The sequence below is a fragment of the Cucurbita moschata genome, unplaced genomic scaffold (genome assembly GCF_002738365.1).
Source record: "Cucurbita moschata cultivar Rifu unplaced genomic scaffold, Cmos_1.0 Cmo_Scf00010, whole genome shotgun sequence".
Classification (NCBI taxonomy): Eukaryota; Viridiplantae; Streptophyta; class Magnoliopsida; order Cucurbitales; family Cucurbitaceae; genus Cucurbita; species Cucurbita moschata.
The window spans coordinates 4,792,044-4,819,041 of NW_019268526.1; the positions used below are offsets into that span (position 1 = coordinate 4,792,044).

At 36.9% G+C, this 26,998-nt stretch overlaps 4 protein-coding genes, 2 long non-coding RNA genes and 1 other non-coding gene across 10 annotated transcripts in view; 3 read left to right on the plus strand and 4 right to left on the minus strand.

Annotated features, from left to right (window-relative positions):
* Window positions 1–95: 95 nt before the first annotated feature.
* Window positions 96–6,095, minus strand: LOC111448571 (callose synthase 12-like). The gene is made up of 2 exons (XM_023088246.1): window positions 572–6,095; window positions 96–494 (listed from the first exon to the last, which is right to left on the minus strand). The coding sequence occupies exon 1, from the start codon at window positions 5,871–5,873 to the stop codon at window positions 573–575; it is 5,301 nt and encodes a 1,766-aa protein (XP_022944014.1). The 5' UTR covers window positions 5,874–6,095; the 3' UTR covers window positions 96–494; window position 572.
* Window positions 2,852–2,932, minus strand: LOC111449137. Its single transcript, XR_002711534.1, has one exon. It is a non-coding gene; the product is annotated as a small nucleolar RNA J33 (small nucleolar RNA).
* A 2,436-nt stretch (window positions 6,096–8,531) lies between the features above and the next one.
* LOC111448156 (riboflavin synthase-like) lies at window positions 8,532–9,869 on the plus strand. The gene is made up of 2 exons (XM_023087606.1): window positions 8,532–8,654; window positions 8,783–9,869. The coding sequence occupies exon 2, from the start codon at window positions 8,802–8,804 to the stop codon at window positions 9,648–9,650; it is 849 nt and encodes a 282-aa protein (XP_022943374.1). The 5' UTR covers window positions 8,532–8,654; window positions 8,783–8,801; the 3' UTR covers window positions 9,651–9,869.
* A 3,151-nt stretch (window positions 9,870–13,020) lies between these two features.
* On the plus strand, window positions 13,021–13,593 carry LOC111448158. Its single transcript, XR_002711372.1, has 2 exons — window positions 13,021–13,225; window positions 13,351–13,593. It is a non-coding gene; the product is annotated as an uncharacterized LOC111448158 (long non-coding RNA).
* A 251-nt stretch (window positions 13,594–13,844) lies between these two features.
* Window positions 13,845–16,986, minus strand: LOC111448159. Of its 2 annotated transcripts, XR_002711374.1 has the most exons (5): window positions 16,917–16,986; window positions 16,239–16,438; window positions 14,869–14,947; window positions 14,116–14,383; window positions 13,845–13,935 (listed from the first exon to the last, which is right to left on the minus strand). It is a non-coding gene; the product is annotated as an uncharacterized LOC111448159 (long non-coding RNA). The 2 variants fall into 2 exon arrangements; XR_002711373.1 differs by having other exon boundaries at window positions 13,852–14,383.
* Window positions 16,987–20,725: 3,739 nt separating this feature from the next.
* LOC111448157 (E3 ubiquitin-protein ligase RMA1H1-like) lies at window positions 20,726–22,793 on the plus strand. Of its 2 annotated transcripts, none has more exons than XM_023087608.1 (2): window positions 20,726–20,908; window positions 21,027–22,793. In XM_023087608.1, exon 2 carries the CDS (start codon window positions 21,981–21,983, stop codon window positions 22,644–22,646), a length of 666 nt encoding a protein of 221 aa, XP_022943376.1. In that variant the 5' UTR covers window positions 20,726–20,908; window positions 21,027–21,980; the 3' UTR covers window positions 22,647–22,793. The 2 variants fall into 2 exon arrangements, with proteins under 2 accessions (XP_022943376.1, XP_022943375.1); XM_023087607.1 differs by having other exon boundaries at window positions 20,733–20,908; window positions 21,979–22,793.
* Window positions 22,794–23,829: 1,036 nt separating this feature from the next.
* Window positions 23,830–26,998, minus strand: part of LOC111448154 — a 4,343-nt gene continuing 1,174 nt past the window's right edge. The window contains exons 2-6 of one of the 2 annotated variants that reach the window (XM_023087605.1): window positions 25,997–26,991; window positions 25,749–25,915; window positions 25,377–25,640; window positions 24,253–24,372; window positions 23,830–24,174 (exon numbers count right to left, since the gene is read on the minus strand). In XM_023087605.1, the coding sequence (XP_022943373.1) occupies window positions 24,124–24,174; window positions 24,253–24,372; window positions 25,377–25,640; window positions 25,749–25,915; window positions 25,997–26,891 (1,497 nt within the window). In that variant the 5' untranslated portion in view covers window positions 26,892–26,991 and the 3' untranslated portion in view covers window positions 23,830–24,123. Of the gene's footprint in view, window positions 24,175–24,252; window positions 24,373–25,376; window positions 25,641–25,748; window positions 26,992–26,998 lie in introns of those variants that run through there. The other variant, XM_023087604.1, reaches the window with a different exon arrangement.

The following is a 26,998-nucleotide window of genomic DNA, read 5'->3' on the forward strand; positions in this document are numbered from 1 at the left end:
AACAAAACTTTCCTTATAAGAATGTGGAAACTCTCCCTAGTGGATAAATTTTAAAACATCGAGGAATTGACTTCTAACTACAGCAGACGTCAGAATTGACTACAAAAAATGAATATATAAATCTCATTAAGTTGAAGTATAAGGAAATGCCTGTGGATAGCTACAAGCATTGTGTTCATTTTTACATCAACAAATCACAGCAATTGCGAAACAAAGAATTTCAAATAACTCAAGCAATCATCAGATCAGACAAATCTACTCCAAACTATTCTTCTGCATCAGAGTACCCTGTGGGAGGATATAATACAGAGAACTTCCCCAAAATAACCAACGAATTTACCTATGAAAATTTGATCATACACAAAATTGAAACACTAACCAAATATAATCTTAAGTAGAAGAGTTTTCGCATCTGCCTCGGACGATGCAAAGGACGAACACGGGCTACTAAGTCGTACGACGATTTTTCTACATCTGCTGCTGACGTTCTAAACCTGAAATGAACGGGAACTTTTCACCATCAGTTACCTATTGGCAACTGGTATGCAAACATTGGAGATAAAGAAATTACCTTAATCTTGATCAACCTTGGATTTTTTTCCAGTAACAATCTGGAATATCCTAAGGCCTCTACTGAAAGCTTCGTTGAATAAGATCCTCGTCTGCATTGACTGAAAACCAGGTAACCATGATAGCACGGCCACAGGAACCATGACGATCACTCCGAACAGTATATCGTAGAATCGTGCCACAGCGATAACAACGTCCCAAAGTATGGTCGAATGGAGGAAGGGCCGGAGTACTTGGGCAATCAGCAGAAATCCCCATCCCGTGGGAAGAAACGCCAACAAACTGGTGAAGATATCTCTGAACTCGAATGCCGTGAATTCTAGCAAGGCGACTATGACAACTATGGCAAGTATAATAATGAGGAATTGCACAAGCCGATAGTAGATGTGATCTTTTGCAGCATATTTGTTCCGAGCATATGCTACAACCACATAGGTTGCCAAGGCAACAAACACGCATATCCAAGACAAGAGGTAAACAGCAATACTTTTACTGCCAGCAGAAATTCCAAGCTGATACACAACACCATACTGGAAAAAGAAGAATCTGAGGTCTAAGATAACCTCCAGCAACTTTCCCCAAAACCCAGTTGTCTTTAAATGATCCTGCTCTTCATACCACCATCTTTCCCAACTCTGTTCAGCTTTCGCAAATATGCTGCCACGATACCATATCCAGTTCATGAAGTCATCAAAGTCATATACAGTCTTCAACCAATCAAAACCAGAAGGATTAAATACAAAAGGAGCCATCAACCATGAAAGTACAAGGAACCAACTCGTGATGGTCATAGCAATATAAACAAATGTGTTAGAAGATACTGCATTATGTGATGCATAAACAATAAGGATCAAACCAAGTTCGATTGCTTTAATGAAATGGCTACGAGCATAAAGCCTATAGTTTTCTGCAAAACTCTTGTGCTGCACAACAAAACCACGGCCTGTAGCTCGATATTTCGCACCACCGTGAAGAATTGTTCTTCCGAAATAATGAGCACGAGTTCCCATTGAAAATGTGTAGAATATAGATGAAAGCTGGAGTTGCATTGTCAAAAAATCCCAGATTGATTGAAGGAAACCATGTTCAAGCGAATTTTCTACTATCATAGGTAGTGCAGTGAATAGTCCAAGTTGGATGATGAACTGCTGGTTCAAGATTGTCGCAAGTGCCCCATTGTTAGATTCCCTTGCGATTTCATTTTCAATGCCACTAAGAGCAAGATACAGTCGCCCCCATAAGAATACATATACAGTTAAAGTTACCATCATCGTGTTGAAAAAGAATCCGACAGTACTGTAAAAGAACGATAGCATACGGAAGAAGTCGAGCCTGTGGCCCAACCTGTATACATCTCTACTAAGAACTTGCTCCCCATTTCCACTAGCAACCTTGGCTTCAAACATAGAAACCTGATTGAATCCAACATCCCTCCCCTTGCCTACTTGGATGTATTCATGGTGCGTAACGTTTCCTCCACGCAGCGTACAGTTAAAGCCAGCAAATATGTCTTCACTGATGTTAATCACTCTGGATGCTTTACTGATTCCACCTCGAGTCAGGAACCAAAAACGATCAAACATATCTGGATGACCATAATGCATACGAATCTTTAATGGGTTAGCTAGAACTCGTTGACCCAATGTGACAAAACTAGTTTCTTGAGCTGACATAAACCATGCAAGTGATGAAACGGAACCAGTAAAAATATGCTCTCTAACTCCCAAGATAGTTGGCTTCCTAATTCCATAACTGCGCTTATATTCTTCCAAGAGATTTCTCATTTTGAGTGCCTCCTCAAAATAGTTGTCTTGGTTCATATCAATTGTTTGGACTGCATCACCACGTGTAAAGATAATAGCATGATTTTGATTCTCCGGCTTACCCTCTCCAAGCTTCAAGGGACCAGGCAACTTTATCCTGTAAATCTCCACTTCCTTCTCTAGCTGATGATCATATTTTACCAGAACCGAGTAGTACTCTTTCTCTTCTCTCCCGGTACAAACCTCGTCAACATAGGCAACTCGCAGGGCCTCGTTGCTCTTCATCAAATATAAAATTTCCTCAGCATGCGGATCTTTTTTGGCCTTTTGGGTCCCATAAATCTGACAGGCAACCACGTAAGTATATTTCATCAAAGCAGTCCCATACTCATGGCCCTTAAAAAGAAAACTTACAGAACTGCCTGTTCTACTTAAGCTCCTAGTCTGAATTGATCTATCTGAAGCTACACTATCAATACTACCTTCTTGTCTCATAGAACCAAGTTCTTGTGATCCTTCCCTAATGTCCATCTCAGAAGCAGAATCCAAATATGCTAGCATCTTGAGGGCTCGATAATAATACATCATTCCTCTCACAGTTCGAGTAAGTGTCTGACCCCTGAATGACGCCCAAAGCCTAAGATCTCTTAGCTTGGTTGTCCAAATTTCACTGTCTTTCCCCATCCCTTCTCGGCGCATTCGCTCCAGAAAATTTTTCCATTCATCAACATAAATTGTCTGCAGATAATACAGAATCGAAATTCCATCTTCATTTTCGGTACGAAGCTGTTCTTTGCTGTATAAAACTTCCTCGCTATAGTAAGGGGTCAGAACACTGAAAGCCATCATTTTCTCAACTTGAGGTGCATGAGGAATGTTCATGAATAAGGAGTTACTGAAAAAAGCAAGTCGACGCCTTGCCTCGAGATTTATTGGTATATTATGCATAGAGTCTCGAGAGGTAAGAATAGTATGCAAACGGCGAACCTGGCGGTAAAAGCTCTCATTACCAACATCAGGAAACTTAACAGCATTTTCAAAAAGAAGTCCAGTGGTTGAAGTTGAGTTACGAAGAGCTAATCCATCAATTATTAGTTGATCACCGCTTCTCTTCTCCTTGAAGAAGTCTCGTATGGTAATTTCATAAAGGGCCTGTAGAGTGTTCACGACTCCAGTAGTGTCTTTCTTAGGTTTGGTCAATAGTTCAGCCAGTTTGATCAACTTGGTATGAAGCTCTGGCAATGCATTCATATTGAATGTTTTTGTGAACTTCTCGATCTCGATAGAGTGATCAATCTCTTGAAACAAAACTGTCATGATTGATTTCTCTTCAGTATTTTGCTTAAGAATCTGAAGTAGCAAATGCTTGATGGATTCATAGGCTTCAATGACTGCACAACGTCTATACTCATTCTTGCATATCTTATGCCAGAGCGATTTGTCAGTAGCATCTGTTAATTCTTTGGCCTGACTGAGTGCAAGCAATAGCTCATTGCAAAGAAGGAAACATGGCCAGCGAACAACTTTAATACTCCAAGAATTCAGGGGCAGCTCCAATAGCTCAACCTCACGATCAGAGATAATATCTTCTTCCCTGAAAATAGTTATTATCTCATTCCATATTATAGCAAACTTAGTTGCCTCAACCTGATTAGATTCAAGCTTATTGTAAGAGTGGCCAAGCCCATATCTAAGCTTCAACCGATGAATAGCATCTTTAAACTTGCTCTTCAGTGTGCCCCTGGCATTCAGAAGTTGTTCTTGAGGCATTAGATTGAATTGAATGGCACTGGCAAAGAACTGGAACCTGAGCCTCAATTGTGGGATATTCCGTATTTCACCCAAGTGGTCAAACAACCCAACAGCTGCTCCAACAAGTGAGGAGTAGATTGAATACCAAATCTGCAAATCCATGAGGTAGATCAAGAGAACAGGAAGCCAAAGTAATAGGACAGCGAATCTGTTACTCCCCCTAAAGAACTGGTGCCACTCGTAGCTCACATCCCCCAACTTCAACAGTGCTTTTGTCGGCCCCATCATGGGCTTGATCTGCAGAAAATAACTGAAGCTGAATTTTGAAGCAAGAACCAGAATCCAGAACATGCTGTACTTGATATTGTCCACTAGACCTTCCCTCAGCCCACGTCCAACAAAAGTCCTGCTCTGAAACCACCAGGATAACATATAAAAGATCCTCCAGTTGGTCTCTTCCATAAAGTTCCTAATCCATGGAAGGATAAAAAGAGCCAATGCCAGAACCTCTGGAGCAATAAAGACACCGGCTGCAAGAAGAAAATTGCCAATGTCCTTGTTAGCCTGTGCAGACCAAGCTCGATCTTGGCTCCTCTGCGACCAAATCCTCCAATAAAAAACTATGAACAAAACAGTCCATGCAGCAGCAACAATAGATTTCATTATCATTCTCACTGCAGGTCCCAAAGTTTCTCTCGAAACCAAGCTATACTGCATCGATGCATCAAGCAATGACTTGACAAACCTCAAGCCACTCCAAGTGAAAAACACAGTGAAAAGCTTAATTTGGATATCTCGCTCCCTCAATGAAAACCATGGCTGCCTACCGTCCCATGCGACAATAATTGCTGCCTGGAGAAATAGAATTAACATGACCCATAAACGATCAAAACTTCGAAACAAGTTCCAGAAAGACCTCTGCTCTACAAACCCAGTCTTGCCCACATGCCTACTCTTGCTAGAAGTCACAAAAAAGTTACTACCCACATCAATGGGCCATTTGAGTTTCTGAAAGCACCTCTTACTCCAAAAATATTCGTTAATATCATCATAATTCCTCCATACACGATGCGGGGCAGTACCATTTTTGCTACTCTCAACCTCAGATTTTATGGTCTCGTAAATGGGTTTAACAACACAATTTAGGAAAGCGTTTTCGCCTGATACAGAGGGCAATATCGGCTGTCCAGTGTTCTCATCAATATAATCCTCCAAAATCTTATTCAATTCCATGGCCATGTGATGAAAGATATAACAAATACATTCAGGAGCAAAGCGTAAATTAGCGGACTCACCCCATATGAGCAAGTACAACGAAACGTAAAGCAATTCGCGGCGCTGATCCGGCTCACGACGATCCGAGATCCAAATGTTGGACTTCTTCCCCAGGTATGAGCACCAATTGGTGTAGTTCTTCAAAAGCGTCTTCCTGAAACGCCCTAAAACGCCGGCGTCGAGAGTGTCGATATTATCAGGGGGAGGGATTAAGCGCATCTGAGCATTGGCCAAATGAAGCACAAGATGCTCCCGTTGGTTCCGAACGTTATCCTTCTGAAAACCAAAGAAGAGAGCAAGCCAATCGAGAATATCCAACTGAGAGTGCCATTTAACATACGGCGGCTTCCGGAGATCACCAACTGCCCGCAGTGCAGCAGTGGCAGCGCGCACCTCCGGAAACCGAAGCGAAGGATGGTCGGCAAGGAGATTGTGGATCGGTATTATATTAAAAGGTTCATTTTCTTCCGGCGAACCAGGGCGCGGCGGCGGAGGGCGGTTTCGAATACTCATGACATTAAAAATCAAGGCTAGATTCAAGAAAAACAAGATATAGCTTCAGATTCCGTCGAACAGGTGAGTGTTTTGGAAGACAGAAAGAGCTGAAGAAGCAGAAGAACAGAAGACAAATGGCGCATTCAGAAATGGAGACAAAAGGGCGGACGGAAGCAGAAGGAGAAGAAGCGTCCTGGTTGGCGCCTTGCCGTTTTGTTCATCCCATGTACTGAACTCATTTTCCTTCCAAATATCCAAATTTAGTGTCTTTTTCCAAATTTTAAAAACTATTAAATTACAGCTGTAAAATTTTATATATTTTGATTAACAAACAAAAAAGGTTGTATATTTAAATTTTCAAAATAATTAATATGTCTTCATTAATTTTGTGTTCTAATTCCACTTTTTTTTTTCCTTTTTTAATCAGATAAACCTATTTATTTTATACCAAATAATAATAATAATTTACCATGCTTAATTTAATTTATATTTATATGGTATGGATCCCTGTCTTTTTGCCCTCTACGAGATATTTGTGCTTGTTCCCTCGTGACTAATTCTATATATATATATATATATATAATTTAATCAGATGGCAAAACATTCTAAAAATAGCTCAGAATCATATCATACATGATATCGATTCTGAATGACATAGTTATAAGATTCGAAAGAGGAGCACCCACTGATTCTCACTCTCGACCAACACCACAATTTCGAACTCAGTCATACTTTATTAGTAAAGGTAGATGCTACACGTAATATTTCTTTTTAAGCTATTGGTTGACAAACGTTTTCTCGGGAATTGTAGGTTAAATGGAACTTTCTTTAAAAAATGTATAAAGTAATATTTAAAAAAAAAAAACATATCCACGTGTCGAATGATGGTTGGCCAGAAGATTTGGAAAGTGGGAAAGGCCTTTTTTTAGTGAGAAGGAAAGATGATTAAAGGAGCCGTTTGGTTTGAAGTTGCGTCCATCTGCAAACAGCAAAGATAATGGGCACTTTTTTTTCTTTCTTTTTTTCTTTTTTTTTTCTCCCTAATATTGAGGTTTCTAATTAATAATAATATATTTATGGTGGGACCCACGGCGATCCTTTTCCCGTGGAAATATTAAAATTTAAATACAAATTATGTTAGGCCCCTCATCTACTCGGTGGTCACCAGCTGTGGCACGTGACCGATTCGGTGGGATAAAAAGAAAGATTTAAATACTTTCTTTTTTTTTTTTTAATTTAAGATTTTTCAAAAAATTTAATTTTTATTAATTTGTCCTATGATATTAAAAAATTTTCAAAACTACTTTTTAACTTTTATTAAAGCACAATGTCAGTTGACAGGGGATGTCGCAATCATGCTTGCCTAAAGCATGACAGATGTCTTAGTCTTACTTGTCCGAGTCGATTGACAGAGACGTCGACCAATTGAGTGAGGGAGGATCGATCATGCATCTCCAAGGCGTTTTGTCAATAGCTGCATGACAAATATCCTGGTCTTGCTTGTCTAAGACGTGTTGTCCATAGTTGTATGTTCGTTCCAAACCCCTTTTACATACTTTCATCCTACATAGTTATATACAGTAAGCCGTTGCTGTTGCTTACATTCCCATATAACACCAATTTCAAATTCTCAAAATTTTATTTCATTTTTAAATTCAAAATTACTGTTAGTATACATTTAAAAAATATACTAAATTTTTAAAAATAACATTAAAAATATTCATAGATAAAATCAATAAGACATGGATAGACGATTTTCGTCCATAAATTGATGATGATAATTAGTTCTGTAAATATTTTTTCAATTTTTTAAAAGTTTTTAAAAATATTATTTAGACAAAATATAAATTTTAAGAATATTTTTATTAATTTCAATTTAAATCGATATTTCATGGGAGGCGTTATATGACGTGGCAGCCATGTGTTTCAAAATTCAAAATGAAGTAATTGAAGAGTATGAAAGACAGGGAAACAGACACCGTAGCTTTTGGAACACGTAGCGCGAGTTCCAACGTCAGCTTTGGCTAAGGAATTTGACGTGGACAACCTTATGACATGTCTGCGCCAGCTTGGAAAAATAAAAGTTAACATAAATAGAAAATAATTAGACAAAATATATCATAAACAAAACATTAAATTTTGATTTACATGATCCATGTTTCGAACATATCCATAAATTCCACATTAATATAAAAAACTAAATTAATATTTTCATTAAATTCTGATTTTTTTTATATAAAATAAGTATTTACAAAATATTTTAAGTAGCTCTAACCTAATTAAGATTATCAAAATTTTGTATTTATTTATTTATTGTATTAAATTATATTTTAAGGCCATTGGAGTATTTTTTTTTTTTATATAAAATTTAAAAAATTTCATGTAATCACATTTAAGGTCTCCAAAATCAATCCCATAAGGGAAAGTGTGTTTGAAATATTTTTTTTTTAAGTATTATTATTATTATTATATATATATATATTTTTTTTGTAAACTACTTAAGAAAAAAAGTAATAGTTTAATTATTATTTGAGTGATTTTAGATAATAAAAATTATTTTCTTTATTATATATATATAATTTAATTTTAAATATATTTTTGCAAAAAAAAAAAAATCAAAGATGATTTAAAATAAAAATAAATTAATTTATTAAGCTATTTAGCATTCCGTTTCTCGCTTCTGGACATTTTTCGTCCACTTTTTCTTGACTTGGACCATCAATGGCTCAGGCGCAACCACAACCTCAACAACGAACACTTAAGTAATCCATTTCTTCTCCGACGACAATCCACGTTGTAGTGAGTTCTTTTCTTGTTATTCATTAATCTTCTTTCTGCTCTGCATTCGATTGATTTTGTTCAGTTTTTGAATGGATATAGTTTGCTTGAGGTTTAGGGTTTTTAATTCTTCTTTGGTTGATGTGTAGTTGAATTGAAATTTAGGAAATGGCTACGTTTTCTTCGCTCTCTACTGCGATTTCACTATCCAATATCCCCAAAATGGTTCCTCCCACAAGGGATGCGATTCTCAATGTTCGTCCGTCATCGTCCCAATTTTGCCCCAAGTTCGAACTCAATACGAATAGATCTCTTTTCACTCAATTCACCTCCTGCCGTAAGCCCCAATTGCGTTGCAAACCTCGGCCGAGGAGTTCGGTTCAATGCCTTTTCACTGGCATTGTTGAAGAAATAGGCCATGTCAAACAAGTGGGTATTGCTGAACATGGGGGATTTGATTTGAAGATTACTGCCAAAACTGTTCTTGAAGGTGTAAACCTTGGAGATAGCATTTCTGTGAACGGAACTTGTCTTACTGTGACTGCTTTTGATCACCAACTGTCGGAATTCAAGGTGGGGTTAGCGCCTGAAACGCTTAGGAAAACTTCGTTGGTGGAACTCACGGCTGGTTCACCTGTGAATTTGGAGAGGGCGGTTCAACCAATCAGCCGAATGGGTGGGCATTTTGTGCAGGGGCATGTAGATGGGACTGGGGAGATAATCTCAATGGATCCTGAGGAGGATTCGCTGTGGATAAAGGTGAGGACGTCAGAGGCTTTGCTCAAGTACATTGTACCAAAAGGATTCATTGCAGTAGATGGGACTAGCTTGACTGTGGTGGATGTTTTTGATGAGGAGAAGGCTTTTAACTTCATGTTGGTTGCTTATACTCAAAAAAACGTTGTCATTCCATTGAAGAAAGTTGGGCAGTTGGTGAATTTGGAGGTAGATATTCTTGGCAAGTATGTGCAGAGGCTCCTCAGCAATGGTGCCATCAAGCCCATTGAGTCTCCATGATTGCAAAGCCTGGAAAAAAAAATTGTCTTAATAGTTGCAATCTTCCTCTACATAAAGTTGTAACCTGCCTTGTTATTATTAGTTTTTTTTAACCATTATCAACTTGGACGAATAAATAGCTTGATGTGCTACTTTCTCACTGTCTCATTTGTATTTGAAGCACGGTTAGACAAGGATACTACTCGTTCTACTACGAAATTCAACTTCTTTTTTGGCGAATTAATGCCTTTACTCTTTCCATGGGGTTGGGGATGAATAAATGGTCTGATGTTCTTGGTAGAATCCATACCAGAACCAAGATATATAAAGGATGAAAACTTACTGGATAAAGCTAGTAATTTGAGGAACTTGAATTTCAAGATTTCTTTCAGCGAGGTAATGCTTTTACTCTTTCAATATCTTTGCTGTTACATACTTTCAAGAAATCTGAGTAGAATAATTTATCTCGGTGCTGTCAGTTGATATTAAGGTGATTAGATCCTGATAGATATAGAAAACCAGGTGAGACTTGAGAGTTGAATCGGCTGTATGGAGGCAAGCCAATCTAGGTTAGATCAACACTCCAAGGAGAGAACTTTTTCAATTAAGCTAAGATATTGATGTTACGTTGCCATTTTTAGTGCCTAAACTAGATGGAGACCATAGGAGAAGTTGCAATATCGCACAGTGATGGAACATTTACAACTTCTAATGATTTCAGGCTTCAACTCTTGGATGGATGAATAACTTATTGAAGATTTATGTGAAGGGACTAGCACGAACTTTTTTTGCTGCGCTGGTTGCATGTTCTAGCTTTTATAACTGAAATGCTTCCCTTCTTTGTTCGTCAGCTGAGTACATGAAGTCTTCTTTCCATTGGTCTTTTCTATTTTCTTTTTCTCAGTTGAGATTTGCCTTCCTGTTATTTCATACCTCTACATTCTCAAGTTTTCATTCCATTCCATCAGGTGCTGATGTTGACTGCTAATAAATTTGTTTGGTCTTTTTCCTGCATTTTTTTTTCAGAGAGTATGGTTGGCTAATCACGGTAAGGGGTCGATAAAGGTTTATTCAACGAGGTAAACATAATATTACTCGTGCTTTATTAATTGATGTGTATTATAGAATCTTCATATGTGCAAGTAAAGCACAAGAGCTACATCATAGTTACCTTCTTGAATATATACCTTATAGGATATGTTTGATGGATCGTTCTTGAACTAAAATGGGAGTACTAATCGGTAGTATTGATGTGAGATCCCACATCAATTGGAGAGGGGAGTGCAATCTTTATAACGGTGTAGAAATCTCTCCCTAGCTGATACGTTTAAAATCCTTGAGGGGAAGCTCGGAAGGGAAAGTCCAAAGAGGACAATATCTGCTAGCGGTGGGCTTGGGCTGTTACAAATGGTATTAGAGCCAGGCACAGGGCAGTGTGCCAACAAGGACGCTTCGTCCCGAAGGGGAGTGGATACTGGGCGGTCTGCCAACGAGGACGCTGAGCCCCAAAGGGGATTGACACTAGGTGGTGCGCCAACAAGGATGCTTAGCCCCGAAGGGAGGTGGATTGTGAGATCTCGCGTCGGTTGGAGAGGAGAACAAAACATTATTTATAAGGGTGTGGAAACCTCTCCCTAGCAGACGCGTTTTAAATCGAGGAAAAACCCCAAAGGGAAACTCCAAATAGGACAATATCTGCTAGCCGTAAGCTTGGACTGTTACATTTAAGTTTACCGGAAGACAAGTGAATATAAGTGAATATATGTGTTATTGATTAACTAATAGTTACTCTGTTCAGATTGATCTTATCCTACCCAAATTGATGATTATGAATCAGCTCAATTTATTTAATCTAGATATCAAACAATGGATCTAGACGGACTGTGAACGATGAGTCCATTCTTTGCTGAAACATTCATAGATCGATTCAATTGTTTATTCCTAATAAGAGTAGGCAAGGAAAGTTCTTAAATTCTGGGACCCAGGCTGAAACTGAATTTTGTCATGTTTTTCATGTTCGGTTCCTCAATTACCTAATCCCTTGAGTTCTCTCGTGTGATGCTGATCTGTTATGAGGTTTCATCTACAAAAGCATATCCTGCAGCATATTATTTGACCATAAAAAGTAACTCAGCTTTGTTTTTTTTATTGTTTTTGTTCTTTTTATGGATAACCATGAATGTCTGGCTGGTTCCCAATAGTTAAGGTGATATACTAATCTCATAGGTCAACTGCTCGACAACCCACCCACCAATATTTGTAAGATATTTAAGAAAAGAATAGCAAAGTTTGTTTTGGTTTTAATTTCCTGATTTGGTTGGCTTATAGGGCATGGGAAGATCACTGGCTTTTTGATATGAAGTTGTGGAGAGGGCAGATATTTGCAGCCAAATTGTAATTTGACCACTAAACCAATCATTGAGCAACAGCTAGTATCACAATGTGTAAGGAAATGAGAGGTCAAAGTCGAGGTCGGGGTCGATCTAGTGATAGATGGGACATAGATTTTTCATTCTAGTTGTACCTAAATCTAGATTGTAATGAATGTGTTAGCTTTATATATTGTTTTAAAAAAATCTCTGCATCTTAAAGAGTTTGTTTCGGCAAGAGTTTTGATTTTCAAAAGTTTCGTTAGTTTTTTTAAACTTTTAAATAAAATACTCTTCCGGTTGGTGAGGAACGAAAACTATTAATACCTCGTTACAAAAATACTCTTAAACTTTTAAAAGTTGCATTTATATCCTTAATTTTTTTTAAAAAAAATTAAAACGACATTATTGAACCAACACATAAATATACAAAACTTTGGCAAAAAGTCGATTTTTTTAAAATTGTCTGATGTCATGCAAGAACTAATTTGAAAATAAATAAACATATACCTTTATTCCTTTTATATGGATACTCTCGTTTTTCCCATTATTCCAATTAAAGTATAAAATCTCACATCTCAAAAGTTTTATTTTTTAAAATTATTATTCTAATTTGATATTGATCATATTTTCTTTTTTTAATATTTAATCCAATATAAAGCTCAACTTATGCCAAGGTACTAAAAATAATATCAAAATATGAAGGAAAAAAATGGCTCATACTCAATTCACACTTGAACAGTAATAATAATAATAATAATTCCCAATTCATAAAATTCATGTGGAAATTAAACAATAATAAGAACAATAATTATATTGGAATTATCTCACGCGTAATAAGATAATTATATTTAATTCTAAGTTTTGTGAATGCGTGAAAAGAAATCGAGGGTGTTTACGTCATATAAAAAGATATTAAAAAATCAATAAAAAGGTTGTAGGGGCAAGAAGGTCATTTACTCACATGGAACAGGTGGCCACTGCCGCGCCTATTATTTGTGAATTACAAAAATTCCACTCTCCGCATATAATATATTTATGTGTGTATATATATGTCATCGCTGCTTCATCCAAACTGCCTTCCTTTCTTCTTCCCCAACCTTTCTTCCACATTTCAATATGAAGAAATCGGGTTTCATCGCCGCCTCCGTCGTCGCCGCCGCCGAGTCTGCCTCCCCCAGTTCCTCCACCATTTTCTGCAACCTAAAAGTTCAGCTCCCTCGGCAGGTAAGCCTTGGTCAAAGATTCATCGATTTCCCTCTTCGAAAAATTCCCAAGTCTCAGTTTGTTCTTCGTAAATTTCTGGTCTTTCTTTTGCTGTTTTTTGAGATGTGGGAAGTTTGAACATGCAGGAGGGGAAGGAAGGAGAGAATCCGTCGTCCTCGGCGGATAAATTTGCTCCCAAATTTGATGGATTAAAATTTATTAAGACTCTGGTTACGGCTCACAGATAAACTGCCCCCGGGAAGGCGACGGCGATGGCCGGACTGAACTTCGTATACTGCCTTATTTTGTTTGTTATTTTTGTCGTCGAAACTCTCACATTTTGCACATTCAAGATAGCAAATTGAATAATAATTTTAGTTTAAAGTACAGATTTTTCTCGTCGAGAATCCTTCACCGCTCCACACGTGGACTTGAAACGACACCTTTTGGAAGTTCAAAAGTAGTGGCTGTTCAAAAATTAAGTCATTAAAAAGATGGGAAAAAAAAGAGCTTTTCTTTTGAATGGGCAAAAGAAAAGACCTTATTTTCAACAAAGATACAAACCCCATTTACCTAAGAACTCCAATCCTATCGGTTTGATTTGAAGTTGGAATTCCAATGTGGAAATGATAAGAAAATTCCTCATTTCAATTAAACAACATCAAGATCCTCCACTTACAGAAAGGTACTCACAAATGTCCAGAACTTATGGATATCCAATTCGTTGTCCCCTGCACGGTTAAGCACCTATTCATTTCTTTGAAGTCCGAGATTCAAACTTTCATCTTCAGGTGTACTTTGGAATTTAGTTCATTTAAACTCCAGTAAATTAATGTATGGTCAAATGTCAACAAACTATAACATTGATGTTTTGATATAATTCTAAAACTATAAGGACGAGATTTAAATACCTAAGAATTGAAAACTTTCACCTCAGGGGTTCCATGGAGCGTCCTCCATTAGCAAAAGCTGCTTGCATGTCTTGCTTTATATTTCATGGACCGCCCCATCCAAATAGGTCAAGTGGTGAGAGCTTCTAATAGTGTTTGCAGAATATCTTCCAATGCTTCACCCTGATTTTCTAATTCAACTGAACTCAACTTCGAAACGAGTTGAAGCTCGAAGAGAAGGCTTGCAGCTGCTGCAGCAGTGCAGGTGTGATCCCATTATGGTTGAGACCTTCACATTCAGACAAGCTCATACAAGCTCATAAAGACGATGTTCTATACAAGAATTCTGTTTTTTCTTTAGACTCGAAATATGTGAGATCCCATATTGGTTGAAGAGTAGAATGAAAAGGACGTGGAAACCTCACCCTAGCAGACACGTTTTAAAACTTTGAGAGAAAATCCAAAAAGGAAAACCCAAATAAGATAATATTTGCTAGCAGTGAACTTGAGCTATTATAAAAGATATCAGAGGTGAACTTGAGCTATTATAAAAGATATCAGAGCCAAACACTGAGCTGTCTGGGCGGTGTGCCAACAAAGACGTTGGACCACAAATGGGGTGAATTGTGAAATCCCACGTTGGTTGGAGAGAAAAAATGAAACATTCCTTATAAGGGCGTGGAAACCTCCCCCTAGAAACAAAGCCTAAAAAAGCCTAAAAAGGGGAAGCCCAAATATCTCATTACCCAATTTTAAATTGGAAACGGGCTTTACCAGAGTTTATGCCTCCAAAGGAGCCAGTAGCCAATCGTATGCATGGAAGATTCTCCCCCCAGGCCGATTTGGATTGTTTCTGCATAATTGCAACAATCATCAGAACATAGTTTTAGAGTGGTTTCCAAACGTTTGGTCCAGCACAGTATGAATATTAAACGCCACATAATGGAACAGCTATCAATGAAGCACACCAAATTTGAACAAAAAACCAAAATAACATTATGAAAGTCCATACCAAATGAAGTTTTTCTTTTATTGATTTCATGGCCTCCTAGAGCAAGGACCAAAATGACATTATGAATGTCCATCCCAAGGGACCATTTCACTGTAGTGATTGGGCAATTTGAATATAAAAGCCAACAAAGCATATGGAATTTCCGCTGGTCAGTGCCATCTAAAAGTAAGGAGGCTGTTCTTAAATTGCTTATGTGGACAGAATCTGAAATGTCCAAGCCCACCGCTAACAGACATTGTCCGCTTTGGCACATTACATATCGTCGATATAGTAAACAATCTCTTCCTACCAAACGTGTTTTAAAATCGTGAGACTGATGGTGATACGTAACGAGCCAAAGCAAACAATATTTACCAACAAATCTGTTTTCAAAATTATATAAACTTTAACAGATGTGATTGACATCCTTTTAGCAGACATGTGATGGAATATCTGCTAACAGATTTACAAGAAGATTTCCCGAGTTTTCAAAATTCAGGAAGATTGATTATCATTCCGGCTTACAAAGACAAGCTCCCAGCTTGAGGCAAAACTGAGCTGAACATCTCTGACCAACTTGCCTTTTGCGTTGGACAATGCATAATCTTTAGTTCAAAAGTCTTCTCACATTGCTAAGTTCAAAACTGATCCATTTTCCATTGGTTTTAGTAATGTCAATCCATTCCAATGCCCACAGCATTTTCTAGCAGCTGCTATTTGGAGGGTTGAACAGAGTATCTAAACCATACTTCTAATAATATGTATCCATAGGACATTCAATTCCATCCGTCATTATGTTTCTTAAACTCCCAACGCCCAATCCCCCTGAGAACTTACTTAGACAAGTTGCCAAGTCTGGATTACTGCTCAATTGGCGTCAACGCTCCTATAAGTAATTCTACCACAACTAAGGGCACTGCTCCCACAGTCTAATGACGATTAAATTAAAGTTTCGCCAACTGGAAGAAAATGGGGACAAACTACAATTTCTTAATACAAGTTAGCGTTTACTCCATTAACAATGTTCAATGAATTGCTAGCAAGAGACAGAAACAAATATTTAGGACAAGATTTATCAGAACCCGATGCAGTAGCAACCAAAACGTAACAAAGGAAAAGAGCCGAAAAACATATTCAATGGCTCGTGACACACCTGAAGCTTGCCCCATTACCACCATAACTGATTTGAGCATCAATACTTTCCCTCCACTCCTGCAACCTGATCGGAGCTTCTCTTGGTTCAGAGATGGAAGCGTAGCTCGAGCTGTGACCGTCGAGTTTTCTGGCGATGGAATCCATCTGGGTTTTAGTTTGGAAACGCACGAGACGGAGAGCAATTGAATGTGGAAGATTCTAGAAGAAGCAATATTATTATTATTTAAGAAATTGGAAAAATAAATAAACTTATAATTAATTTATACTCGTTTTTTTTTATCACCCTATAATTTTATAATTTTATTTTTTCGATTTGAATTTAATTTAAAATTCCCTAAAATACAAGGCATTTACACATGAAATTCAATTTTAGAAATTCTATTACTTGAAAGTAAAATCAAACTAATTTGCTATGACAACTGTTTTTTTTTTCCTTCACCTTCCGTCAAGTTGTTTAAAGTAATAAATTTAATTTGCTTTTTAAATTATATAAACATCTTAAAAGTTTTTGGAGACGCCAACCAATGCTTTTTGTTTCTTATAATTAAATTCTAAATACATTATTACAGGCATTAATTAATAGTGTGTAATAAATGTCGGCCAAATAAGCGAAAAATAAATTTTCCACCGATAAAATTGATATTATCGACAATTGTCGTGAAGTAAACAAACTCACCTCAGTCAGGCCCTATTGTCAGTGCGCATGTCAGATACCCACATTCACCACTTTAGCGCCCAGAGACTACAACGACCGCGGGCGGGGAATGTAAATTTATAGAGAACGATGGCTTTCAACTATCACATATTACCGATGTGGGACAAGCTTTTCATTTTCATTCCTTCCCTCTCCCTCACGGCTCCACCCGTCTCCATACTTCACACTATTTATTCTATATTTCTATTTTCATTCAATTAAATATTTTATTTTATTTATATATTTCAATCTTTAATTAGAGTGCTGTGCTTTTTTTTTTTTTAATTATAATAATAAAAAGCTATCCTATTTTTGTCATATGCTTACATTTTTTTTAATTACATATCTTAGTTTAAAATAAATTTAATTTCATGTTTAATAAGTACCCGAGCCTCCAACTCATTATTTATTACATTTTTTACTTATTCCCTAATTTATTTGATAAATAATTTAAAATTTAGCGTCTTATAAAAATAATATTTAATTCTATGTTTAATATAAAAGGTTTGATTTTAATCTTGAAGTTATAAAAAGGTTAAGTACAGTTCATGTCAACTTTAATAACTCGATAAGTTATCAAATAATTATGCAACCTTAAGTCATTAAAAATCCATGAAGGGTCATATTTATATAAAGTTAAAATTAATTATTTAATTATTTAATTATATTTATTTTTATAAGTCAAATATTGTTCTGCCCACATGGAGACCAATATGATAATAATTTGTGGATAAGCTCAAGTTAGTGGTGATACGTACTAGAAAAATATGCTTCAGAGAAAAATTTTAGATAAAATAAATACCTCTAATTAATTAAATAAATATTTGTTGATTTACATACGTGTCGGTCGTTCGAAGCCGTTTTGTTCGATCGAATACTTGCGTGCCACGTATGCGACTGTTGTTTAGGAATTTTATATTGTTAATTGATGTCATACATGGTGGACATGACGTGGAGTTTCCGTCCATTCTCAACCGTTGAACTTGTCGACTTCTCTAGCAAATGAACGGTGAGGATTTACTTGCATGGTAGGCCGACCGTGAGACCAATTACAATGAACAAGATAACGTGACGGGGTTTTGGGGTCAAATGTCAACGCTAAATTTAATCTATACAAATATTTATTTATTTTTATATATAAAATAATTAAAGTGTTGTGGTAGGAATATAATATTTGTGGAAGTATTTATACTAGTCCTTATTATATATTTGGCACCACTTGTTTTTTTGTTTAATTCAATTTAATGCATGATATTTTCTTCGACATTTAATTTAGTTCACGCAAAAAAAAAAAAAAATTATTGACATGGTTTTAGCGGATTATGCATCTACTCATTGGACGTTCATAAATTCTCGTCCCACATGGGATTGTACTAAATGAGAAGTAAACGATAATATTATTTTCTTACAAATACAACGTCTTTTGAAATAATTTATATCTATTTCATTTGATAAATATTTAGTTTACTTTTTTACTTTTAAAAATTATGTTTGCTTATTCTCATAATTTATTCGCAGCGGTAGAAAGGTTTCTTATTTAATATATTAGAAGACACTTAAAAAAAACCATAGGGTTATTTTAAGAGAAAAAAGTCAATTATACCCTTGAACCTAAAACACGTTAAATTTTGTCAAATGGGACTCGAGAGAAATGCAACATGAAAGATAGGTTGACTTTCAAAATTTTTGTCCAACAGTTGACCTTGAATATTAATCACATGATATCATTTTTGTGAAGTCTTGTGACAATTTCAGCTCTACATCAATTTAATTTAAATTGATGAAAAATACAAATTTTGTGGTGAAAATTGATACAGGATATTATTATTTATTATTATTATTACTATTATTTTAATTTAAATGCATGCTTTATAAATAAAATAAAAATAAAATTGGAGGTTTTTTTTTTTTAAATAAATTAAAGTTAGCGTTAAAATGTTCCTATACCTCCGAATTGATAAGATGGGATGTCTATTCTAAGAGTCATAGGCAAAGGAGATAAGGACGAGACCTCGAATATGTTCGAGACTCAACTTTCGAGATCCTACATTAATTGGAGAGAGAAACAAAACATTTTTTTATAAAGGTGTGAAAAACTCTTCCTAGTAGACATATTTAAAATCGTGAGGCGGGTGACGATACGTAATGAACTAAACCGAACAATATCTGTTCGGTGGGCTTAGGCCATTACAAATAGCATTAGAGCCAAAGATGGTATGCAGCGAGGACGCTGGCCCCAAGGGGATGGATTGTGAGAACCCACATCGGTTGGAGAGAGGAACGAAACATTCCTTATAAGGGTGTGAAACCTCTCTCTCGTAGACGCATTTTAAATCGGTGAGGACGTGTGATGGATCTGGGTCGTTACAAATGGTATCAGAGCCAAACACCTGACTATGTGTCAGCGAGGAGGCTGTTCCCCAAAGGGGGTAGACACGAGACAGTGTGCCAGTAAGGACACTGGGTCCCGAAGGGGGGGTAGATTGTGATGTCCCACATTGGTTGGTGTGATGTCCCACATTGGTTGGAGAGGATAACAAAATACCCTTTATAAGTGTATGGAAACCTTCGTGCGTTTTAGAACTGTAAGGGAAAGGCCGAAGAGGACAATATCATTTTTGTGAAGTCTGGCACAAATTTTGTGGTGAAAATTGATACACGATCCATTTATTATTATTATTACTATTATTTTAATTTAAATGCATGATTTATAAATAAAATAAAAATAAATTCGAAGGTTTTTTTTTAATGAATGAATTAATTAGACGTTGACATTTAAAAAGAAAAAGAAAAGGAGTTATTAGGGTTTCCTACTCCCAATTTATGAATATGGTTGGTTGGGAGGAAAATGTTTTTGGTATTTTATTAATGGAATTTATTAATTAGGTGAGTATCAAATCAAAGGGACGGACCACCACACTGCATCTATATTTACCTAATTAATTTAATTAAAGCAATGGAATTAGATTCCGACCATATTATAAAACAAAAATTAAAAATAACAATATGGTTTAATATTTAAAATATTACAAGTCAAGTGGATAGCCAATTGGCTGCTACTTGTTTTATTTATATACATAGATATTTCATAACGCATTGAATGCATAACATAAGCTTTTCTTTTCTTTTTATTTTAGCAATATTTTTTAAGAGAAGTTATTAAAAAAAAAAAATTAAAATTGCAAATTTCTTAAAGTTTAAGGTTATTATTGTAACATTTAACTAAGTTCGAGGTATAATTATATAGAATTGAAAATTGGAAGTTGACAAATTTAAACGTTAAAACTATTTTTTTCTTCCACATATTTTAATATTATCTGGACGTGTAATTTTTTTAACTTTAAATACTTTTATTTATATATTTAAAATATTTTTTATAAATTAAAAGCGAAATATTATTATTTTTACCTAAAGTTGGGAGAGCATCTTCATTGGCACACTGCTCGTGGTCTGGCTCTTATCCGAATCAATTTCATTGTTTTTAAAATGCAGTTCATTGGAGAGAGATTTCACGTGTCTATCAAACCCTAATTAAAAGAAATCTAACCCGACTCAATATTTGATAATCTGAATTGCTTAATTGTTGGTAGTCTAAAATATCTTCAACGAAAAATATCTCAAAATTAATAAAATATATATATAAAAAAAAGGTTAACCATGATGAAAATAGAAAGTTTATTAGAGAAAAAAATGGGATTTGATTGAAGAGATAGCAGAGGTTGAAAGGATACCAATGTTTTTTTTTTGTCGTATTCAGTTATTTGCATTAAGCTGAGACGCCGCATCGTCATCGTCCCATCCTCTTCCCTTTCCCTTCCTTTTTCTATTTCCGTAGAATTATAGATACCTTCGCTCTCCCCTTTTCTCGTCCCTATATAAACACCCTTCAAAACTCACCATCACTCTGTTCTTAATTTTACGCCCATTTAGCCCTTTTCAACTAAGCTTCTTACTCATCCCGCGATTCGGTTTCGGTACGTTTCTGTTTCGCCCTTTTCTCTCTGTGTGTTACTTCTAGATGGGGTTGTGTTTCTCAGGGGAATGGTCTTTTTTGATCTGTTTGCTAATGGAGATGGGGTTTTTGTTCTTCAGGTTCTTGGTTTAGGTTTCTCTAATGGAGATGGGGTTCTTTGTTTTTGAGTTGATTTTCGTCGCTTCCAACTCCAACCCCGTTCTCCTGGATGGATTTTTATTGGGTTTTCTTTGTTTTCTGGAAACTGTTCTATTTGTTCAACAGTAGGCAATTTTTCGTGCTCTGTTTTTACTCTGTTTTGTGTGGCGGAGCGTGGTGATGTCTTCATTCAATCATTTTGTTTTCTGGGTGTTCTTATTTCCCAAAGATCATACGCCTATAGAACTTTTCTCAAGTGATAAACATCGATAATCTTGTTTTCTGGGTGTTCTTATTGGCTCTTTAAATCGGAAGTTCATCATGGTTTTATTAATTGTAACTTGGGCTTGAATTCACTTTTGTTAATTGTTGGGATTGATGCCTTTTTGATTTCTTCTACGCATGATTATGCCTTTCGGATCTGTTTCCCAAGTAATAGACTGATGATTCTTTTCACTTTCAAGTGGTTTGCTTGCATATGAGTTTATCTGCTTCAAAAGAAAGCTTATAGATGCTTGAATTTCTTAATTAAATCAATTGAATCATCTGGGTCTGTCAAGATCATCGTATTCTGATATTTATGGGAACTTCAGAAATCATCCACATCATCTCCCAGTTGGAGGTTTCGTGAAAGAATGTTCAAGAACTGGCCCTTCAGATTACAATAATCTATGAGCTCAGGAACCAATGGATTAGGATGATAGTTTGGCATCTTATCACTGCTGCAATGGATGGGATGTTTTTGGTTTATTGATGAGTGCCTAGTTCGGCGTGTCTTCATAGCTTCATCTTATCCAAATTCCTGTGTGTTTTTGTCTGTTTCTGTGTGATTTTCTGATCAAATTCTGCAAGATTTCATTAATCTTGTATTGGAATTTTGTTGTCTTCTTGTTCTTCTGAGTTCTGACATTGTTTTCTGGACATGAAAACAAGACATGGAGCAGCTGTACCTTGTTCCAGAGGCTGATGAAGGAGTATCCCATGGCTTTGAATGCAACATATGCCTAGACTCGGTTCAAGATCCTGTTGTAACACTTTGTGGCCATCTCTTCTGTTGGCCCTGCATTTACAAATGGATCCATTACAAGAGCTTGTCCTCACAGCAACAATGCCAGCAAGAGGAATGTCGATGTCCCGTTTGCAAGGCCGAGGTCTCCCACGCCACGCTCGTCCCACTTTACGGCAAATTTCAGACTACACCTCCCTCCAAAACTAAACCACCATCAAATCTTGGTCCAGCCATCCCACGCCGGCCTCTTGGTCCTGCCTGTGGGGGAGAGCCACCAGCATCTCCAAGCGCTCAACTTCATCATCACAACTATTCTCAGTCACACGACGATTACATCGCTTCATCGATGCTTAGCTCGAGCAGTATTACAACGAACATTATCCACCCAGTGATCGGAATGTTCGGTGACGCAGTTTACACAAGAACGTTTGGAAACACGACGTCAAACCTTTATACTTATCCTAATTCATATGGTCATGTAAGCAATAGTAGTGTAAGGCTGAGGAGGCACATAATGCAGGCCGATGAGTCGCTGAGCAGAATCTGTTTCTTCCTGTTTTGTTGCTTAGTGTTGTGTCTTTTATTATTCTAAGCCGCTCGCTTTAGATCATTTCTAGCCATTGGATGCATATATATAGATATATAACATGTCAATACGAGCTTAGTGTAATCATGAATGGATTCACATTGCTTTGATTTGGACATTTCGTAAGCAATCGGCAAGTTGCTGCATTTGTGACCCATCTTCCACATAACACGTCTACTCACCATGTTTTGAAGCTCCAATTGAGTGGAATCGGACCGGATTTGGTGGCCCGTGCGTTTGTTTATCAACTTACGTTCGCCATTTGAAATTTTCCTCTAAGGGTTTTCTTCAAGTGAGAGAGGGTTCTACACCTTTATAAGAAATGTTTCGTTCCCCTCCCTAACCAACGTAGGATCTCACAATCCACTTCCGACGCTGGCACACCGCTACTGTCTGGCTTTGATACCATTTGTAACAAAACATGATCCCTAGTAGACACGCTTTAAAACCATGAGACTGACAGCGATATGTGACGAGCCAAAGCAGGATTGTGATCCTTAGTAGACCCGTTTTAAAACTGTAAAGTTGACAACTATATGTAACGAACCAAAACAGGTGATTCATGATAGCCGTGTGGTTGAAATGTTATAGATATACATGGTCATCCCATGGTAAAGTGTGATTGGGAAGGAATTACTAATTTAAGAACACTTTTGCAAAACCCTTTCTATAAAGGTTCGGTAGGTTGTTAATTTTAGCCAATGTAGGATTAGCTTGATAACTTTTTGTCTTTCGTCTTCAATTTTTTATATTTTTATATTTTTAATCTAAAAATTTAAAGGAACCAAAATTGATTATCAAACATACATATATACATATATATATATATATATATATATTAATAATTAAAAAAAATAAATAAGAAATGACCACACATGCCAATAATGTCTCCAAAGAAGAAATGACCGCTCATTACTGATCTCTAAAATGCCCCCAGCTTTTGCCCCTTCGAAAGAGGTGATCAGATGTCCCTTTCTGTCTTTTTCCACATTCCCTTTCCGTCTCCTACAAAATAATAACATATATAATTTTTAGAAATTAAATTAGAAAATAGTGCGTCAATCCACAGCTAGCAGATTTATCGAAGCTTAAGATTTTCACACTCATACAAGGAATGTTTAGTTCCCTCTCCAGCCAATGTTTAGTTAGAGACGTCCCTCGTCACTCAAGCTCTCAAATCCTCAAATCATGGACAAATAAGCATTAAATTCTTCTACATTGGCATGCCTGATTTGATGTGATCCAGTAATATACATACAATGAAGTCTGACCAACAGAGAGCAGAACGGTGAAGAACCAATCTATATATAAAGATACTCCACGCCCTTCCACCTTCATATTATTTACGAGACTTGTGGACCTTTCATTTACAATGACCATCACAATGTTCAACAAAAGTTTGTCCAGCAGCTATGAAGAAAGTAAGACCTACTGTACGCGAAGCCTACTACTGTTCCGACCTCGACGATTTTGATGGTACTTCCTATACAAAAGCTCCATAAAAATGCACCAACTTGAGATGCTTCATATTTTCCTGCAATCAAGTCGATAAAATTCAGGAACCGATATGAGAAATGGGAGCAGTTTCTAGACAGACTGCTTTGGTTTTCACCTGTAGAGTTTCTTCAGATTGGTAAGGGAAATGGAAACCTGTCGAACAATTCTGCAGAACCTCAGGGCTTTTCATCCATGCTCTTCGGGCATCGCTCACCTTTATTTTGTATTTAAAGATCTATAGCCGAACAGAAAGAGGTGATTGTTAATGGTTACACAGCAGGTAATGAAGGTATCTTTCCTTTAAAGACAATATGTAACTGCCCAAGCCCAACCCCAAGCCCGCTACTAGTAGATATTGTCCTCTTTGGACTTTCCCTCGAGGTTTTAAAACGCATCCACTAGGGAGAGGTTTCCACACCCTCATAAGGAATGTTCCGTTCCCCTCTCCAACCGAGGTGAGATCTCACAATCCACTCTCCTTGAGAGCCCAGTGTCTGACTCTGATACCATTTGTAACAGCCAAAGGCTCCCACTGCTAGCAGATATTGTACTCTTTGGGCTTTCCCTTCCGGGCTTCCCTCAAGGTTTTAAAACACGTCTACTAGGGAGAGATTTCCACATCCTTATAAGGAATGCTTCATTCCCCTCTCCAACCGATGTAGGATCTCACACAATAACTTCGGCTCGCTCTATTATATCAGAAACATGTCGTCCATGACATTTTCTTAGATGGAAACTCCCTAGAACAAGCTTATAAATGATAGTCAATCTTTTCTAAACAAGCTCATTTAAAGATCATAATAAAGGATGAGAATGCATTTCACACTGATTTGCCAGGCCAAAATGCTACCCAAGATGACATCTATACGCTACATAAAAGGTTAAAGACTACGGCTTTTGATTACCTTTGCCAACCCTTCAAGCTTAATTAAGAAGCTCTGCTTGCTTTACTTGCAATTTATACTTTATATTGACAAAGTAGCATAGTAACTTAAAATATTACTCCAGTACTTAATTAAGTTGGTTAATTTGAATAATCATGAAATGAATCGTGAACATAAGAACCAAGTGATATATGAAGATAATTTCAACCATTCGTAAATCTAATATCATATAATGAACATGTTACTAACATGTTAGTACCCGACCAATTAAACCAAACGATCATGACTCGTGAACATAAGAACCGACGGGAATAAGAATGTATTTTAACAAAAGCTTATTTCATGTTGCACGTACCTCAGAAAGAGGGATAGTTGGTTTCTCTAGGTCATCCCCATCAACAATTATACCGGTACCTTGACAAGCAGGGCAGAAAACAGAATCAATTTGAGTTTTTATTTGTCTCGTTTCGCCGTTCTTGCTGTATTTGTTGCCCTTAGTCTTGTTCTTTCTCCTGTACCTCCGTCTAACTTTTGAACCACCAAGATTCTTCACACTCATCTCATACTCACAGAGAAGTATCCAGTGTATAAGGCAAGAGGTATGAAATACATGAAACACCTAAATCAGCAAATGTCGTAAATAAATGAACGCCTAAGCCCGTACCAATATACGCATCATAATTGACAATCATATCACAAATTCTGAAAAAGAAAGAACTGACATTACCCCATTAACATTTCTACTACTGCAGGCAAGTCTTCCAGTTTTCATGTTCAAGAGTGTTGCTACATCTTTATGAGTAAGTATCTTCTGTTGACAGATATCACACATCCGCTCTGAAGCTAAACGCTGTTGCCTTTTCAGCTCACGCTTTACTGACTTGTTCAACATGACTGTTGTATTCAAAATTCGATCATCGTATCTATCCAACAACAGTGACGACATGACACAATTAGAAGCTGAAGAATCTTCACCTGACGAATCATATTGATGGCTCATAGACTGACTAACATCCTCAGAATCAGAGAAACATTTCTTTCGTTTCACTCTAGAGTTCTCATCAGTCTCTGGTTCAGCTCCGGTACTTGACGAGAGCAATAACTTGACATCATCGAGCAAGCCCTTTCTACCTAAATCAACATTGTAAGTGAAAGTAACAATAGCAAAGTCATGTACAGGAACTTTGACCTTATTCTCGAGCCCGGCATTTACTTTTCCCAGCCATTCACACCATATTCTGCTAATCCCACATAGGATCCCATCCTTCTCAGTAAACCTTGCAGCAATTTGTCCATAACCCAACTCCCTCACCCTTATATCAGAAATTTCATCCTTAATCAGTACACCAGGAATCACCAAAGGACCATTGTCTCCACTGTCGTCCAAATTCTCGAAGGAACAATCTTCCACGTTCCGCACATTTCCATTAAATTCACCATGGCCATTGCCATTTCCTTTAGAATGATCAACATAGCTGACAATAGCAAGATTGTTATCATTGTTGTGATACTCCAACAACCTTTCCTGATTGTCATTTAAACTCCGAACCTGGTTATCTCCTTCAACTGGCTTATGGAAGAAAAGAACACCATCATCAAAAGGCCACGGATTTGGTCCTAAGAGTGTGAGCTTAGCAGCAGACAGTCTTTCAGTGTGAAGAGTGCCCTTCAGGTGGTTAAAGAGCACTGAATCACTATAACATGGTGCAAGACACAAAGTGCAGAAGAAAATAAACCTTTTCCCATCTTCTCGCAGCTCAACGTATGAGTGCCCTTGTGACCTTACATTGCGTAGAATCGTTCTAGCAGCTTGTTCTCGAAGACTGTATGAAGCAGACTTCGGGAACCCCAACTCCATCCTTCTAGCCATCCAATAACTCTCGCTGAAGAGCTTGGATTCAATTTAAAGATTCAAAAGTTCCTCAAAAAAGAGTGGAGAAATAGAAACAACAGCTTTTTTTTTTTTTTTTTTTTTTG

What these genes read in the sequence shown, in the direction of transcription:
- LOC111448571 (XM_023088246.1), bottom strand. Translation starts at nt 5,873, where the DNA reads ATGAGTATTCGAAACCGCCCTCCGCCGCCGCGCCCTGGTTCGCCGGAA.
- LOC111448156 (XM_023087606.1), top strand. Translation starts at nt 8,802, where the DNA reads ATGGCTACGTTTTCTTCGCTCTCTACTGCGATTTCACTATCCAATATC.
- LOC111448157 (XM_023087608.1), top strand. Translation starts at nt 21,981, where the DNA reads ATGGAGCAGCTGTACCTTGTTCCAGAGGCTGATGAAGGAGTATCCCAT.